The sequence below is a fragment of the Gossypium hirsutum genome, chromosome D08 (genome assembly GCF_007990345.1).
Source record: "Gossypium hirsutum isolate 1008001.06 chromosome D08, Gossypium_hirsutum_v2.1, whole genome shotgun sequence".
NCBI classification, from domain to species: Eukaryota; Viridiplantae; Streptophyta; class Magnoliopsida; order Malvales; family Malvaceae; genus Gossypium; species Gossypium hirsutum.
The window spans coordinates 10,441,708-10,460,232 of record NC_053444.1 but is presented as its reverse complement, the minus strand read 5'-3'; the positions used below and the strand labels follow the sequence as shown (position 1 = coordinate 10,460,232).

At 31.1% G+C, this 18,525-nt stretch overlaps 2 protein-coding genes across 2 annotated transcripts; both read left to right on the top strand.

The window, feature by feature from the left end:
* Window positions 1-14,345: 14,345 nt before the first annotated feature.
* On the top strand, window positions 14,346-17,438 carry LOC121220267 (small nuclear ribonucleoprotein SmD1a). Its single transcript, XM_041099825.1, has 4 exons — window positions 14,346-14,643; window positions 14,751-14,827; window positions 15,879-16,070; window positions 16,170-17,438. Exons 1-4 carry the CDS (start codon window positions 14,630-14,632, stop codon window positions 16,229-16,231), a joined length of 345 nt encoding a protein of 114 aa, XP_040955759.1. The 5' UTR covers window positions 14,346-14,629; the 3' UTR covers window positions 16,232-17,438.
* LOC107914536 (outer envelope membrane protein 7) lies at window positions 16,910-17,438 on the top strand. The gene has a single exon (XM_016843481.2). The coding sequence runs from the start codon at window positions 16,910-16,912 to the stop codon at window positions 17,171-17,173; it is 264 nt and encodes an 87-aa protein (XP_016698970.1). The 3' UTR covers window positions 17,174-17,438.
* Window positions 17,439-18,525: the final 1,087 nt, after the last annotated feature.

Here is an 18,525-nt window from a genome sequence, read left to right as displayed (position 1 = left end):
GGGTTTTGAAGTTCCAAGCTCAATTGGTAAGTCAATTTAGCACCTTTTTCTTGTAATTTTGATATCTTTGGAATCCTAGAACAAAATACTACTTGATTGAAGTTGAAATTTTGAAAGTTAGTAAATTTTTAGATGTTGCTTATGTTGAATAAATTGAAGAATTAGGGATTAAATTGATTGAATTTCAAGTTAGAAGTTAGTAAAAGGTTAATTTGTAAAATAAAACATAAGTTTTGAATTAATAGGAATTAAATTGAGAGAATTTTGAAATTAGGGATTTATGGTGAAAATGAAGAGTTAAAATGAGTTTATAGTAAGAATCAAAAGAGAATAAGGAGTTAGATTGGGAAAATAAAATTAGTATTGATAAGGGATTAAATTAGAATTTAGGTAAAGTTTAGGTATAAATGGAAATATTTTGATGAAATTGTGTATTAATGATTTTTAATTGTTTAATTATATAACTAATGTTGTGCAAGAGTCATTGTCCAAGAAAGGAAAGGAGAAGGTGGACAAGGAGTGATTCGAGAAAATTTCGGTTAGTATTACCATAATTCAAATTTAATTATTAATTGTTAAAATTTTAAATTAATATATATGATAAGCAAATTGAGGTAAGTATTATGATTGAATTGAATGAAAAAAAATATGCATTAGTATTGAATTTATTAATAGTAATTTTTGAATTTTGGGTAATATGTTTAATAAATAAAAATAAGGTAAATATCGATGTTGAATTAAATGATATTGAATTGTTTGTGAATTGAAATAATAGATGTTTTGAATTGATTGAATATTTGAAATTGTTGTGGAAATGAATTCGAAATTGGAAAAGTAATGTACCCTATTAACTTATCGGGCTAGATTGGATACAAATGGCATGCCATAGGATTTGTGATGTGATGAGGAGATTTGTAGTTCGGCCGAAAAGATGATTCTGTTATTATATGCTTTGGTTTATCCGAAGAGGCATCTAATGCCTTATTAGTATGTTTGGGAGGATATGATATACTGGTGTGTTAAGGAGGATTTATATTATTCCGGGTGTGTTAGGTTGGATATTTTGGTGTGTTTGGGTGGAATCCACGTATCTGTCGAAGTCCGAGTCTTGTTAATAGGGGTAAATAGTTGAAATGAGAAAATTTGAATAAATGTAATTGATTGAGCTATGGAAAGAAATGAGAAAGTGAAATTGTGAATTGATATGTGAATTGAAAATCGAGATATGAGATTTGAAGATATGAACCCAAAGTTCATGATGTGATTAAGAGTAAATTTTTGTTATATGATATTAGTGAGTACAAATTGCAATAGAATTGATATTGAATATAGTGATAAATTGAATGAATTGTATATGAATTGAAATGAAATGAACTATTGGAATGAGATGTGAAAAATCCAATGAAATTGAGATAGTGAAATATGGTATGAATACGATTAAATACAAGATTTGAAATATTGCTTATTGTTATTAATTATCAAGTTGATTTAAAGTATGATATAATTAATGAAAAATTATAGACATAAATTAAATGTATATAATTTATCGATTAATGTTATAAATTTGAATTATGGCAATACCACTGAGTATACCCATACTCAGCGTACGGTTGTTTCCGTGCGCAAGTTAGTAGAAAGTCAGTGACCGGTCTAGCATCCAGAGCAATCCCGACCTCAGAGAAATTTCAGTGATGTACCTTTCTTTTGATAATGTGGCATGTATCTAGGTGATGTATTGATTAAAGTACGCTATGTATGTTATTTACTTGTGAATTAGTTATAAGTTATCCGATATGTCCAGTAATGCTTCGTAACCCTGTTCCAGCAACAGTTTATGGTTAGGGAGTGTTACGCGATAGATGCATCACTAGTAACAATAGAACCCTGCAAAACATATAACTTGGTAGTCTTTCTCTGCCCTTTCATCACAAGGATGGAACCTTTGAAAATCTCAAAACCCTACTTTCAGCTATGTATTTGTACCCTTTTGAATCAAGAGTACTCAACGAAATCAAATTTCTCTTCAATTCTAGAACATGTCGCACGTCACTAAATGTTCTGACAACTCCGTCAAACATCTTAACTTTAATCGTTCCAACACCTGCGATTTTACACGAAGTATTATTTCCCATCAAAATAACACTTTTAGACATTGTTTCGTAAGTTGTAAACCAATCCTGATTGGGACTTATATGGAAGGTACAATCCGAATCAAGGATCCATTTCTCGCTCACTTTAAAATTGTTGACAGAAGCGACTAAGAGTTCCCCATTACTATAGTCTTCTACAACATCAGCTTCATCAAATTTTTTTGGTTGTTTTCCCATTTGATTCACAACCTTTCTTTTGATCTTGTTCTGTAGCTTATAGCACTCAGATTTAATGTACGCTTTCTTCTTGTAGAAGTTACAAGTTTTACCTCTGTTTGAAGACTTCGATCTACCCTTAGATTTACCGCAACGACTTCGTTCCTATGTCTTTCCACAATCATCATCAGCATTCTGATCTTGTCTCCCACGAACAATGAGACCCTCTCTCTAAGAGCTGGGTTTAACCACAAGATACTTCATCTTATCATATGAGGTAAAAGAATCATAAACCTTATCAATTGTGAGAGACTCGCAGCTATATAAAATCGTGTCTCTAAAGGTTGAATAAGACGGGGGCAACAAAAAAATAGAATCAACCCTAGATCATCCTTATCATATTGAACCTCTATGACCTCCAAGTTTGAAAGGATTTTTTTGAACACTTTTAAGTGTTTGTGCACATACGTACCTTCCTCTAAACGATGAGCATAAAGACGCTGCTTCATATGTAGCTCGCTGGTTAGAGTTTTCTACATAAATATTTGTTCCATCCTTTTCCATAATGCAGCGGCGGTCTTCTCCTTCATCACATCCTGCAAAATTTCATTGGAAAAATGCAAATGTAATTGTGTTAATGCCTTTCAATCTTTATGCCTTTTCTCTTCCTTCGTCAATGTTGAAGGCATATTATCTATCCCTAGCAGGGCATCCTTTAAGTCCATCTACGCAAGAACTGTTTGTATCTTTATCTGCCACAACACGAATATGGTGTTGCGATCTAACAACGAAATTTTATACTTCAAAGACTCCATTACCGTGATTGAGATGAACAACCCAGAAGCTCTTATTCCAATTTGTGAAAAAAAAGAATGTCGATAATGATAATGTATCACAAAGAAAAGAGAAAAAAATAAAGAACACACAGATTTTACATAGAAACCCTTTCAGGGAAAAAACCACGGGTAGAGGAGAAGATAATTCATTATGTCGAATTCGAATTATTACAAGAGGAGTAGACTATATCTATTTATAGGCTTGTAAAACTATATTCTAATAGAAGGAGTGTAGTAAGTTTGAAGCATCTTATTCTAATTAATATCAAATAGATGATGTGTAATAAGGTTGAAAAACCTTATTCAAAAATAAAATAAAAGAAGTGTAGTTCTATATGGATTTTACTTTTATTTTATTTTACCACTGTATTTTATTTTAATAAGGATTCTGGTTACTCAATTCTAACAATATATATAGTTGAAAATTTTCTATCTTCTTTAATTTATAACTACGAGTATATTTATTTTAGCATGATTGAGATATAATAAATAAGCTAAAAAATTTGAGAAAGAGTTTTGCCAATATATGTGCATGCACAAATATGGGGGAAAAACCCTTTTCCCATGTAAACAATTATTTATGAATATATTTAATTTATCATGATCAGGATATAACAAATGTTAAACTAAAGGCTAAAAATTATAAAAAAATTTCCTCCATATTTTAGCTCTTTATATATATCATTACCGATTGTTTACAGCTTATATGGGGTTTAAGATTTAAAGTTTGAGTTTGAGTTTAGGATTTAGGCTTTAATGTTTATATTAACTTTTGAGTTTCGAGTTTATATTTAAATAAATTAATTAGCATTTAATTATAAGTCATTTAATATTTTTTGTTTCACCAATGATGAAGTGTCGTATTGTTGTTAACCGATAATGTATGAGACTCATGCACTATGTGTTGGATCTGATGCCCCAAGTATAGTATTTTTGTCTATATACATTTGTAATTTTTTCAAACAGATTGATTAATAAAATCATTCATGAATTACATTAATACCCTTTATTGATTGTCCTCACATGGTTTTTACATGTAAAGAAAAATATAAGCAAATATTGGTTCACGGTTTGTCTAATGTTTAACTAATACTAAGCGGTATTACGTGGTCAAATCATAATACAAAAAGACAACTTATATTAGTATACGAACCTAAACATGTCATTAGTCTAATAAAAAATGAGCAAACCAATTGAAAGACTAATAAACCGTCTATCAAGTCTAATTGGGAAGATGACTCCCGAAAGATAGAAATATAAATGTGACTGGCTGGGTTGACAGTACATTGGATTGGACTCAAGAAGAATAGATCCTGAATCTGTTTATGAATTTATTCACTTGTGACTTTCAAAGTGTGTTATACCTTAATCTTGAGTGGATGATGGACTATGTATGTGTGACTTGTATACTAACCCAAACACGCTTGTGTGTAGAAAAACAAACAATTTTATAAAGCAATTTAAAAATGCAGTTTTAACTGCAAGCAGACAGTGTCAATTGTAATATTTATAGTTCTAATGGAACACAAAGTATTCCAATGGGTCGAACCTCAAGAATTGCCAAGTGGGTAAATATGTTTATCAAGTAAATTACAAGTTAAGCAATTACTAATCTAATCGAGTTGAAAGTTATTAGTGCAAGTCCAAATAAAATTGTTTATAAACTAAAATTAAACTATTAATTTAACTAACTAAACTAAACATTGCTTCTAATGTTTTAGATAATGTAAATGATTAAACGATGGTCAATTGATTAGTTGAGTCTAATTAAACTAATGAACCTACACCGATTATATTGGTTGCCACTCTTAGTTAGGAATCTCCTCTCAGTCTCATCCTAGTCTAAACGATATCACCTAAGATTACCTTTCAGTCTCACCTAGGCATATAGATTACCTTTCATTCTCACTATTCGACACGATTATATCGAACTATCTGAGGATAAACACTCCTTTTGGTCTCATTTATCTAAGTTTCCACTAGAGGTGCCAATTCTAACGTATTAAGTATTTTGATATAATCTTACAACCAATCAATCAAGAATAGACATTAGCTTAAGCTAGCAAACAACCAATCAACCAACCATCCAACAATTTAGCACATAATAAAGCTTAACATCTAAACAGACATTTCATCGAATAGTTAATAAGCACAATAAAGAGATAAGGATAAGAAATGCTCATTTAGATGTGGAACCAATGGCATCCAAAAGTTTTATCTATCTTCATTTACAAAGTCTTTTACAAGAAAGAAAAAATCAAACTATAAGAATAAAGTATACTCTAAAAAGAAAAGAGAAAACCTAAATTAAAAATGAAAAGAAAAAAGAGAAAGAAAATCTAACCTAGAAACTATAAACCCTAAAGAAAAGCCACCAAAAATATTAAATGAAAAGCTTATAAAGTTGTAATTATAGCCTACTAACATTTAACCTAACATTGATCATTTTGCTCTTCAGTAAAAAGAAGACATAAGCTAGCTTGGACACAAAATTGCCTTGCAGTTTTTTTACTTGTCAAGCTTAGGCATCGTGATACCCACAATAATCTTGAGATTGGGAGTCTTGGGGGTCTCGGAATCGCAAGACACATGGTCTGATATCGTGATACCACTACAGATGGCCTCTATTATCCTTATTTCAGCATTGTTAGGAGTATCACGACTTTCATGCTTTGATATTGCGATACTCCTCTTCTAGGTGATGTTTTCTTCACATTCGGGCCACCATCGACTCCCTACAACACTCAATCAACTTGTTAGGTTCCCCATGACACGATTGGCCAATTTGGGTCTAAAAATGATTTAAAACTAATAAAAATAATTTATGCAACACCCCAAAATAGGGCCTAAACGGAACAGTGATTGCGAAACCACGAATCTGAGATAGAAAAGTTTATTGTGATTAATTTTTATGATTTACCAATTGATTGGATGGATGTGTTAGAATACCGATAAGAAATTTCAGCGATTCCATGTCTGAATTACATATTAGGGTTTAATTGCAAAAGTGGGTAAATATGAGTTTTAGATGATAAAGGATTTAATTAAAGTGCATCATTGAAGTAGAGGTCCTTAAATGGTAATTAGACCATTAGATTTTCATGGACAAAAATGAACATGAGATAAGTGAAATAGGATATTTTTAAGTTAGGGGCATTTTAGTCATTTGGTAATTAAATGAATTAAAAAGGAAAATAAAGCCAAAATGTGCTCATATTTCTTCCACCATAGCCAAAACTTACAATTTCTCCATATCTAGGGTTTTGGCCACTTTCAAGCTTGATTGTAAGTACATCCAAGCCCCGTTTTTAATTTTTTTTACATTTTTAGAGTCATCGTAGCTCGATTTAGCTTATTCTACCATTAATTCATGTTAGGGTTCATATTTGGAAAAATACCCATAGGTGAAATGTGTTTATTTTGATGTTTAATGGTAGAATTTGAAGCTTGAGATTATGTTAAATAGCTTTTTCTAGGCGATTTTAAGTGAAACCGAGTAAAACGACATAATCGGTAAAAATACCTAATGTTCATAAGTAAATGTTAGGGTGGGAATTTGATGTTGCCATAGAAGGGAAAAATGTTCAGTATGCTGTAAAACATAAGAATAAGGGATGAAGTTTAATTTCTGAGCTTTGGGGTAAAAGTGGAAATATGCACAATTTTAGGGGCAAAATTGTAATTTTGCCAAAGTTTGAGTCAAGGACTGTTTTGATGAATGTGAGTATTAAATAAGCTAAATTTTCTATTATAGATCAAGAGGAACGAAATTCGGAGTTAGAACTGGGAAAGAAAAAGGTTGAGGACTAAGTTGATAGATTTGATCGTATTTTGTATCAAGGTAAGTTTATGGTAATAAATGTAATATTTCAATAATTATTATTAATGTTGTTATTTTCCAGCAATTATGTATTTATTTCATGAAATTATTTAATGTTGATTCAAGTATGAGATGATAGAGAATCAGTGTTAAAAAGTCCCGTTGAAACATTAGGAATGTGTCGGATACAAATGTCATGAAATTAAGGGAATGAGATCCCATGTAAGATCATGTCTGGGACATGGCATTGGCATTATTGAGGTTATGAGAGTTTCCATGTAAGACCATGTTTGGGACATGACGTTGGCACCGAGATGAGAGGTTCCCCGTAAGACCATGTCTGGGACATGGCATGGGCACCGATATGAGAACCCCCATGTAAGACCATATCTGGGATATGGCATTGGCGGTAAAGAAAACATCCCATGTAAGACCATGTCTAGGACATGGCTTCGGCATGTTTTTTTCAGACAGGAGACCCGAGTATCCTTAGTATTCCTAGTGGTTCAACGGGCTAGTAAACAGACTATGTTACATGAAAGTTCAGGTAAAAGCATAATAAATAGATTTAGGTGAGTTATAAAGGTTAAGAATATTTTAGTTATCAGTTGAGAAAGAAATTTCAGTAAGGGAGGAGAAGTTATAATCATGAGTTATTTAAGTAAGCAAGTAAGTAAACAAGTAGGAGAGTAAGTAAAGAAAAAGCAAAGATATGATACTTGATGATTTATGAGTATAATTATTTATGATAAATGTTGTTATTTATTTGCTTGTAAACTTACTAAGTTTTACGCTTAATCTCTTTGTTTTCTTTTTTTTTTATAGTATTGCCAAGCCAATTCAAGGATCGTAAGGATGTCAGAGATCGTTTCACACTATCAACAGATCAACTCGGTATTTTGTGGTTTAAAATGTTTTAAGTTATGGCATGTAAGGACTTAGTCATTTTGTGTGTGTGTCCTTATGATATGGATAATGAATAGCATGGAAATACTTGATAATTATTAGCTATTAAAATGGCTATTTAAGAACATGTTTTGGTGTTATATTTGCCCAAATGATAGTTAATACAAAGACATTATAAAAGAGTAAAAATTTGCAATGGAACAGTTTTTGGACAGCAGCATTGATGTGAATTTGAAAAATCACCAAGGATAGTAGAAATGGAATTAGAGAGTGAATGGGATATATAATTAAATCTTATCGAATCTAATTTCACATGAAAGAAACAGTGTAAGCAAATGAATTATATATTATGAGATATTTGAATTTTAGTGAGACAGGGTTAGAATGGTTTTTGAAGTCCTCTGTTCTGACTTTAGAATATCATTAAAAATTGTACAGAAATAATTATGAGTCATAATTTATATGTCTAGATTTCTTAGTTAGTCTATTTTCAAAATAAACAAACTAGAACATTATCCAAATTCTTTAAAATGAGGTAATTGATTTTTAGTGAAGAGGGGTCAGAAATGTTGAGCAGTGAAACAGGGGAGGCTTTAACGAATAGACTGTACTAAGTAACTAAACCAAAAATTCTTAAAATTTTATGGTAAGAAGATATATGAGTATAGTTTCAAAGAAAATTTACGGATCTAAATTTCAAATTTCTTAACTCAAGTTATGATTAAATTAGTGACTGTTATGCGAGTGGACAGTTTTATTGTGAACAGTAAAATAAATTATTTTGATTTGTTTAAGTATTCGGAAAATTTTTAATGTTCCCGGTTTGGACCCGAGCCATTTCCATTGCATGTTTTAGGGTCTTGAGGGTTCTTTTTAGGGATGGATTGAATGAATGTGAGCGAATTAATTTTTTTAAAAGCAAATTCTTATGCTCCGATCTAGTAAGTTAAGTCAGTTAACGCCTCGTGCTCGACTCCGACAACGGTCTTGGGTAAGGGGTGTTACAATTTATTAACAACAAAACTAAAAATCAACAAAAACATATAGAAGACACTTAAATTGTTTGAGAATAAACTCTTTAAGTGTAATAGAAAGTCTAATTTGACGTATCAAATTACGACAGATCATATACTTTGATGTAAGTAAAAGCCTGAGTTCAAATAGATAAGGAATCGAAAGCTAGTGCGTTAGATATACGACTTCTGCAGTATGTAGCATCATTCAAAATAATGGAATTCAAAGCCCAATACACGAGTAAATGATATCCTCTCATTGACATTACATGATAGATGAAAAGCAAACGTGGCTACGGGTCATTCATATTTGTAATAAATGACGTAATTACTATTTGATAGTATGGGTGAGCAAAACTCGATTCGACTTGAAAAAATCGAGAAAAAATCGAATTTCAAGTTAAACGAATCAATTTATTCGAGTCAACTCAATTTTGTTCAAAGTTTGAGTTCGAATCGAGTTTGGTTTTCGAATTTGAATAATTCGAATAAACCAAATATCAAACTATAATATTTTACATTTTTACCCCAAACTCTCAAACCTCTTTACTTTCCCCCAAAACTTTTACTCCCTCCCACTTCCCCCCAAAACTTTTATTCCCCTCCCCTCCCACCCCTCTACCACAAACTCATCCCCCCCCCAAATTTTACTCTCCCATTTATTTTCTCTCCAAAATTTTACTCCCTTAACGTCCAAAATTTTTTATTTTCCCCCAAAACTTTTAATCCCCTCTCATCCCACCCCTTCTACCCCAAATCCATCCCCCCACCATTTTTTTCTAATATCCCCCCCCAAATTTTACTCCCTCAACCCCCAAAACTTTTTATTTTCCCCCAAACTTTTACTTCTCACCTTTTACCCCAAATCAAAAATTAAAATCATCAAAAAAAATCCCTAAACCTAAATAAAAATTTTATTTATATCTACTATTTATATTATTAAATTAAATTTCACATTTTGTACTATTTATATTATTGAATTGTTTAATCATATTAAATATTTATAATTTTTTGTTAAAATTGAATTATTGATGATGCTATAAAATATTCGTGTTAAAATTTTACGTTTATATCAATTTCACATTTTATCTTTAAGATAAATTTTATTAAAAAATCACATTTTTTACATTTAATATATTTTTTAATTTCAGAATACATAGTAGAATCAGAATAATTGAAACAACTAAGCAAGCAACGAAGCTAACCCGTATATAAAAGATTAATAAATAAATTATGAGGGGATGAAAATTAATAATAAATTTGATTAAGGTAGGCAAATTTGATTACATTAGGTGACAATAATTACAAGGACTCAAAAGTATTTTTTTAATTTAACTCAAACAAATATATTCGATTCGAATTCCATCTCACTCGACTCAATTTGAGAAAATTTCAAATCAAGTTAGGATGATAAAATAGGATTCGTCAACTCGATTAACTCGAAATTTTTTCATTTGATTCGATCGAGCACTCACCCCTATTTTTATAGTAATTAACTTTTCATGAAAAAAGATGTAACGGTTACCATGAGACAAAATAAGATCATATTGGAAGAGCAAATTTATCCCAAAGAGAGATTAAGGATATCACACTTATGACAAGGTCATTAGACGAGTATTGGTTGATTTGTTTTCTTAATGGTATGTTATTAGGGAGAGTTCAGTCACGATACTATAGTAGAATGACTTTATGACTAAATGAGTTTATAATTAATAGGCGAAAAGCTGGAGCTTAATCATAAATCATTTGCGCCCTAATTATATATGTTCAATCGGTTCCTTCGCTAGCTCGTTGAAATCGGAAATGAATTTCATGTTGAATCAAATGAACAAAAATGGATAGAAATGGTAAAGTTGGAGAAATGAGAAACATCCGGAAATGAATATGGCTTTCTCATTAAATGGAAATGATATGGAAAATTAATTTATGATTTTTTGACTTATTATTTAATTAATTAAATAATTGAAGTTCAAAAATGAAATTAAATTAATTGGTCATTATGAATTCGTTGATTGTAGAAATATTAAATATATTTTTCATAAATTCTTTTACAGTAAAGTTGTCATGATTTTAACAAAATTAAAATTGAATTGAGAAAATTATTTAATTGGGTAATTTATTTATTTAAATTAATTTATGATGTTTATTTTAAAAAATAGAAAAACATATATTAGATTGGATTAAATTTATAAAGTATTGGGTCAAAAGTCTATAAAACACTTATAATTGAACCTGATACGGAAGAGGCCTAAAAGCCCCTCATGTTAATACATGGGACGACAAACCCTAGTATATTTAACTAGGGTTGTCACCCCTTTCTCTCCTATTTGAACTAGGATTTTGTTTTTCTATTGAAATAAATTTCTACTAATTCAACAAGGATTTCACTTCTTCTCCTTATAAATAGATGGAACCGGTAAGGCTAAACACACAATAAATTTTACACAACTTTGAGATATTGCCATTTTACTTGAAAATAGTGAGAATTTATTTTCTAAGTATAAATTCTATTTTGTGGAATAACAATTCTATCGGTTTCTATTAAAAAGAGAAATTTGCTTTCCTACTGAAAGTAAAGGAAATATTTTTGGTTCTATGTTTGATTCGAAATTGTTCGAACCCATACTCGAAGTAGTTCATGGTATGAGAATAACAGAGAAGGTTGTTTGGTTGAAATCTAGGAACAAAAAGGATCTATCTAGCAAAAAACACGTGCGATTTCAGTAAAGGGTTTATTGCTATAAATATCACAAACCGACTCAGCTTTCAAAATTTTAATTTTTTGCTATACAAGAAATTTGTTTTCAAATTGAATTTTTTCCAACACTGTGGTGCATCAAATATTCACCCTTGATTAAAATGGTAAGGTTAAAATTTTAAAAGCCACAATATTCTATGCTCAAGTCGGTCCATGTGTGAGTTTTTAATGTTTTATATACAAAGATAATAAGATAAAAACATTCTTATACTAATATAATTTATTTTGTAAAAAATTACTTTTTGATAACTTCTCAATTGAGTTAGTGTCCGGTTGACTCATGATACAAATTTAGTCAAAAATTTTAAGTGTAGTATAGATTTAATATATATTTACATTCTCTTAATTTCTATCATGTTAGAGCCAGTTGCACATCTTAGATGCAACTCCAATTGCAACTGGAAAATTATGCAACTTGCCATATGTATTGGCATTCTTTTGACAAAAAAATCTTTGACCTAATCTTTCATAACTTTGAGGATTTTAAGTAACAATTGATTGGATTAAGATTTTGTTGAATATTAATCAAGCAAGGGCACCTTTGAATACTAAAAGGCTTTGGTGAATTGAATTTTACCTAAAAAATGTAAATTGGTAACGGAAAATCATTTTCTAAAAGATGAGGAATGATAGAAAAAATTGACACAATAATTTATAGTGGTTCAGTCTCAATTTCCTACCTCTACTAACTTAGCTCATTTTGTTAAGGATTTTTCTCATTTCTCTCTTTTAGAATTGATATCTCTCAAGGACTATTAATAACATTTTCTACTGTTTATCTTATACAAAATCTAAGATAGAAACTTTTCCCTCAATCTTTTACACTCGCTGAGATAGAACCACTCTAACATTTATGTCACAAGTAGAAAGCACCCCCTTTTACAAAGGTATTTTGGTGTAAAGAAAGAAACTTCTCTAATATGGGTGTCTACAAAATGTAAGGTTTCTCAAAGAATGAATAAGATCTATAAAAAAAATAGCACCGAAGAACTCTGAGTTTATGTACAAGAGAAAGAATGTATGAAAATGAATATCTCTTGTATTTTTACTTCATTTTATGCTTGAATATTGATATATTATTTCTTGGAGTATTCTTAAGATGTATTTATATCAATCAATAAGTTTCTAGTTGTTCGAGACAATATATAATTGTCGTAGGGTGAAAATCGTGTTTAATTATAACCCTACACCATGAGGAATTGATACCTAAAAAGAATGTATCAATACTTTTGACAATAATAAAGAAGTATCAATATCATAAAGGCAAGTACCAATGTTTTTTGGGTTAGGTATCAATACCTCAAAAATATGTACCAATACTTTATCCACTAGAATAACATGTAGCTACTGACTTGATGGAGTCAATCCTTCCAAAGGGGATCGATCCTATGCCTAAAAAATGTATGAAAGATGCTTGAAACATCTTGAAATCATTTTAGATTAACTCAAAAACATTTGAATTATATCAAATTATTTTATTAATATGTTTTTGAGTAATTTAAAGTCTTAAGAATGTTTAATGACAAGGTTTTTGGTAGTATTTTGAGTTTAGGTTGGACAGGTTTGGGTTGTTGACTTTTCATGGTTAAATAAGATTGGATCTAGTTTGGGTTTAAGTTGATTGGATTGAGTTTTAAATGTGGATCAAAATTGACAGTCTAAATAACAATTCTTAACCGCGTTTACGGAGTTAAAAAAACTTAACTACCATTAGGGTGAGCAAAACTCGACTTGATTTGAAAAAAATACTTTTTTTCGAGTTTCAAATTAATTGAATCAAGTTATTTGGTTTTTTGGATCAACTTCAATAAGTAATTTAGTTTTTTGAGTTTGAGTCGAGTTAAATTTTACAATTCAAATAATTCGAAGAACAAATTGATGTAAATACCCCTTGAGTCTTTGACAATTTTAAAATTGTTCAAATTAGTCACTCTAAAAAAAAATTCAAAATAATATTCTAAAAATCAAAATATTTATGAATTAATTTTTTCCAAAATTTTATTAACATATATTCAAAAAATAAAAAATATATAAAAAAGGCTAAGTTATAATTTTTTTTAAATTTAAAATGATAAATTTGAGGCCTTAAATAAGTAAATTATGAAATCAAGTTTATCATACTAATTATCTAAATTTTTTCTTTTCTTTTGTTTTGAAAGAATTTTCAAATATATACATGGCATTTATGTTATTTAACTAGGAATGTAGTCATATTCTTAACAATAGTTCAATTTAATGTTTTTAAATTTAACTCGAACAAATTTATTTGACTCAACTTGAATTCATTTCACTCAATTCGGTTCGAAAAAAATTTTAAATCGAGTTAGAATGATAAAATAGGACTCGTCAACTCAGCAAACTCGAATATTTTCATTCAATTCGATCTAATGCTCTCCCCTATCCATCTTTTTCTCAAATAATAACCCTTATATTTATACTATTAATATTTTACAATTCAATTGCCATATTTCATGATCCATTCATGTATTAAAATTGCTTAAAGTTTTTTTAACTATTCATTTATTGTAAAAAGGGACTTTCAATCGTTAAATAATATAGACAATATTTTAGATCAATTAAAAAATTTATATACATAATGAATACAAATATATTAATAAATTCAACAGTTAAATTATTAAAATATTAATTATATAAAAATTACAAAAAGACATAAAACTATTTAAACTTTACACTAAATTTTACACTAATGCAAGTGATTTTTTTGCGATATACTTACCCACAAGTCACAAAATTAAAACCAGTCGGCGGAAGAGTTTTGGGTCGATACTTAATAAAGGTTTTCCCCAAATGTAGACAAAAGCCTGAGCCCTAAATCCTCTCTCTCGCATCGCAGAGTAAAACCAGACAGCAAAAAATCAACGTCACAAACGGGCAAACAGCTCAATCTCTCTCCCGCTTCCTTTCACAGTTCAACAACTGCTGCCTCTCTTTCTCTCACATTTTTGCTTCAACCATTACCTCTCCTCAACATGAAGCTCGTCAGGTCACTGAAATCTATTTCATTCGTTTCTCTGTTTTTAACCAAGTGACGAGCAAACGATATTTTTAGGTTCTTAATATATTGGCTATGATTTGAAAATTTATGAGCAGGTTTTTGATGAAGTTGAACAATGAAACAGTGTCGATTGAGCTCAAGAATGGAACCGTTGTTCACGGCACCATCACAGGTTCCTCTATTTCGCTTTTCATCTTTTTTTGCCCCAGCATTAGCGTTTTTGATAAACCCTAGCCCTTCGTTTTAGCGAAGTTGTAAAAGCTTGAGATTGTTTGTAGAAACTGACATACGTATTAGGGTTTATTGTTTTCATGAATAATGAGTAATGTTACTTGTAAGAATGGACTCGGATTCGGAAATCTGAACTTAGTTTGCTATTTACCTGAATTATGGTTCGATTGGGGCAATCTTTTTTATTATTATGGTTCGATTTGCTAGTTAAACTTAGTAATGCCAGTGTTTGTTTTTTGTTAAGTGTTAATTAATTAGTAATTAACTTGCCTATACGATGTTTTATTCTTCCTTGGTAACTCTTGCTAGATGAAATTAGGCCATTCCCAATCTCGCTTTTATGTGGTTAACCAATTACTTCCACCTTTTTATAGGGTGACTTTGTGTAAAAGAAAATGGTTATTTATTTTATTTACTGTTATTGTTTCTAACCTGGTGTTCTGAATATTGGAAAAGTTGTACAAAACCCAATTCTTCTTGGATAGCTACACCCTTTTATTAATACCAGATTGCATTGAATGATTTACTTGTTTCCTGGTTTCATTAACAAGGGGACTTGAACTACATATATATGTGCGAAGTTTTTAACTCATTGTTGTTTTGGAAAATATGCGAAGTTTCTTTGCCTGTATTGATCATCACTTAAGGCACTTTTAGCTCATGATGGCTTAAGTAGGTGGATAGATAGTGATAATACCTCACAAAGTGGAAGCAATAATTTGCAAGAGCATGAACTTGGATACACTAGCATAAACATCTTTGCTTCTTTTGCTTAAAGTTGTGTATACTCAAGATCCCATTTTCTGGACGCTAGTGGCTGTCATGCATTTAGTTGGCTACTTTGCTGGAGTGCTTTTCATTCTTTGTTATTCTGTATGTCTATCTCATCACTATTTCTTTATGGCAAAATTGGCTTTTAGTCATTTCCAGAGCAAACAGACAACAGCATATCGGTATGCTACTTTTCTGAGTGCTTTGCTCATTTGTTTCAGGTGTGGATATCAGTATGAACACCCATCTCAAAACTGTGAAACTTACATTGAAGGGAAAAAATCCAGTGACTATGGATCACCTCAGTGTTAGGGGTAACAATATTCGCTACTATATCCTGCCTGACAGCTTAAATCTTGAGACATTGCTGGTTGAAGAGACACCGAGGGTGAAACCAAAGAAGCCAACAGCTGGTATCGCCATTTCATTCCCCCCCCCCCTTTAGAGTATCCTACCTGTATCTACTTTATCTTATCTTAGTATTGATCTTCCTAATGCATTTCCAAATTCAGGGAAGCCATTGGGACGTGGTCGGGGTCGTGGGCGTGGACGCGGGCGAGGTCGAGGCCGTTAAATATGCTGCCATGCCTCCAAATTTTGGTAACAGCTGGATGTGTAGACAACTTTGTTGTGGGGAGAATTTATGGGTGAAGTTACGAATATTAAAAGGAATAGTATTGATATTTTACTTTTCTATATGATCATTAGCCTTGGTTGTACGGCTTAATCATGGATCCTGAGATTCCCGACTAGCAGATATTTTAATACCTCTGTCAATTATGCTGTAAAATGAAGGAATGCGGCATTCTGATCATGTTCATTGCCTTCGATCAGAACTCTTTTTTTCCCCTTCTTTTTGTACAATTAAATGTTTGGATTAATTATAACAAGAAATTAAATTAATAATTGAAATATATTTACCACGTAATGAGGTTTCTAATAAATCTGCCTCAATTTTTACCTATGCATAATCGGCACTTTGTTTTTTGTTACCGTTTCTCGAAGTTGTTTCATCCTCGTTATTTTAATGGTTCTTTTTCTAGGCAATCCTTTTAAATTAGAATCATGACCGTTCATCACAAACATCATTGTTTGGTGGGACCCACAGGTTGCTTAGCCCAGTCCCGTTCATTTTGTGCGAAGTGTTTATATATAAACATAGGTAACAATAACAATAGCCAAATTATTATTAGTCCCCAAAAAAGAACATAAAAATCAGAGAATCAGGAAAAAGAAAGAGGAAGGAAAGAAAATGGGGAAACCAACTCCTGTGAAACAAGCGGCGGTGGTTTTGGGGGCGCTAGCTTTCGGGTGGATGGCTATTGAGATGGCGTTTAAACCTTTACTGGACAAGGCTCGCTCCGCCATGGACAACTCCGACCCTGATCGGGATCCCGACGACATCGACTCCGACGTTAAAACGAAGGACGTTGTGGAGGGAAACAAGGGTTCTCCCGATCGGAAGCCTATCTCTTACGCTGATGCCGTCGCCAAGAACACAGCGGGTGCAAGTTAGGGACGAGATTCTTGTGTTTGGTCCATTCCAAGTAATCATGAAAGTAGGGTTCCTTTTTATGATAAATGGAATTATGGTGTTATCTTATTTTAGATTTCTTGCTGCTGCTTTTCTAGGTTAGCTCTAAGAATTAATGTTGAGAGAAGAGTTAATTGGTGCTATTTTTCTGTTTCTGCATTATTATGATTATTAGATAAAGGGAGAACCGAGTTTCCTACTTTGGCTTTTGTGATTGAGAAATGAAAATGGTGTCCTTTTCTGGAAACAATTTTGAATAGCGTGCCTGTAGGTAAGGAGGAATTATCAGTATATCTTGTATCTTAAAGGTGTGACCATTGACATTTCGGGCAAGATTTTTCATTTTTATTTAGGCGACGAATAAATTTGTTTTAATAAAAATAATTTCAAATAAATAAAAGAGCCAAAATTCATTTTTTTAAATTTTACTCGAAGAGCGGCTCATTCCAATTTTCTAAAAGAGAATGCCTTTAGGTTTTTTTTTTTAATTTTATATTGTTAAAAATATTTATAATTTTTTACAAATCTCATTTTTCATCCTAACAGTAAAAACTTTATAATTTTTAATTATTTTGTTAGAAGAAAGATTCTTTAATAGGAAATTTAGATTATTGAAATTTAAAGTAATTATTGTAATAGCCCAATTTTATCTGGCCCAACAAAAACAAATAAAAATAAAAATAAAAGTCTATTATTAAAGTTTATTTACAAAAAAATAATGGCCCAAATACAAAAAATCCTAAAATAAAAAAATTAAAACCCAAAGCCCGCTATCTTAAAAAATTTTCAGAAACCCTAGTCACCTCTATCCCCTAAGTGTCGCTGCTCCTGGCCATGTTAGTGGATACGTCACCTAAAGACTGCCCCCTGCCATCGTTTCACCGAAATGGTAATGATGCGACTCCCTATCATCGTTGACTTTGGCGTGGATACCTGCAAAGAAGAAAAAGGAACAGAGAAAAGAAGACAGAAACATCAAAAAAGAAAAAAAAGAATTTTTTTTATATTATGTAATCAGCTATAAAAGCCAATAACAATGGCATGTAATTTTTTTTTACACACGCACAAGAGTTATAGAAAGAAACTACAACAATTTTTGTTAAAAAAAGGTAATTTTCTTTTTATTTATTTATTTTTGAATATCGCATATATATAATAAGTAAATAAATACAAAAGGTTGGATTTTTACCTGCACCGCCGTAGTCGGTGGTCTTCTCTAGCCTAGAAGGCTGTCGAATCCCAAGGGATTTGCCTGAAGCCGTGTCAAAGAGGAGGAAAAACTGAAAGGTCTCTCGGGGTTTTGGTGGGATCTTAATTTTTTTTGCTCTTGACCC

What these genes read in the sequence shown, in the direction of transcription:
- LOC107914536 (XM_016843481.2), top strand. Translation starts at nt 16,910, where the DNA reads ATGGGGAAACCAACTCCTGTGAAACAAGCGGCGGTGGTTTTGGGGGCG.
- LOC121220267 (XM_041099825.1), top strand. An exon ending in TGTTCACGGCACCATCACAG is followed by an intron (nt 14,828 to 15,878) that starts GTTCCTCTATTT and finishes CATTTGTTTCAG; the next exon opens with GTGTGGATATCAGTATGAAC. An exon ending in ACCAAAGAAGCCAACAGCTG is followed by an intron (nt 16,071 to 16,169) that starts GTATCGCCATTT and finishes TTCCAAATTCAG; the next exon opens with GGAAGCCATTGGGACGTGGT.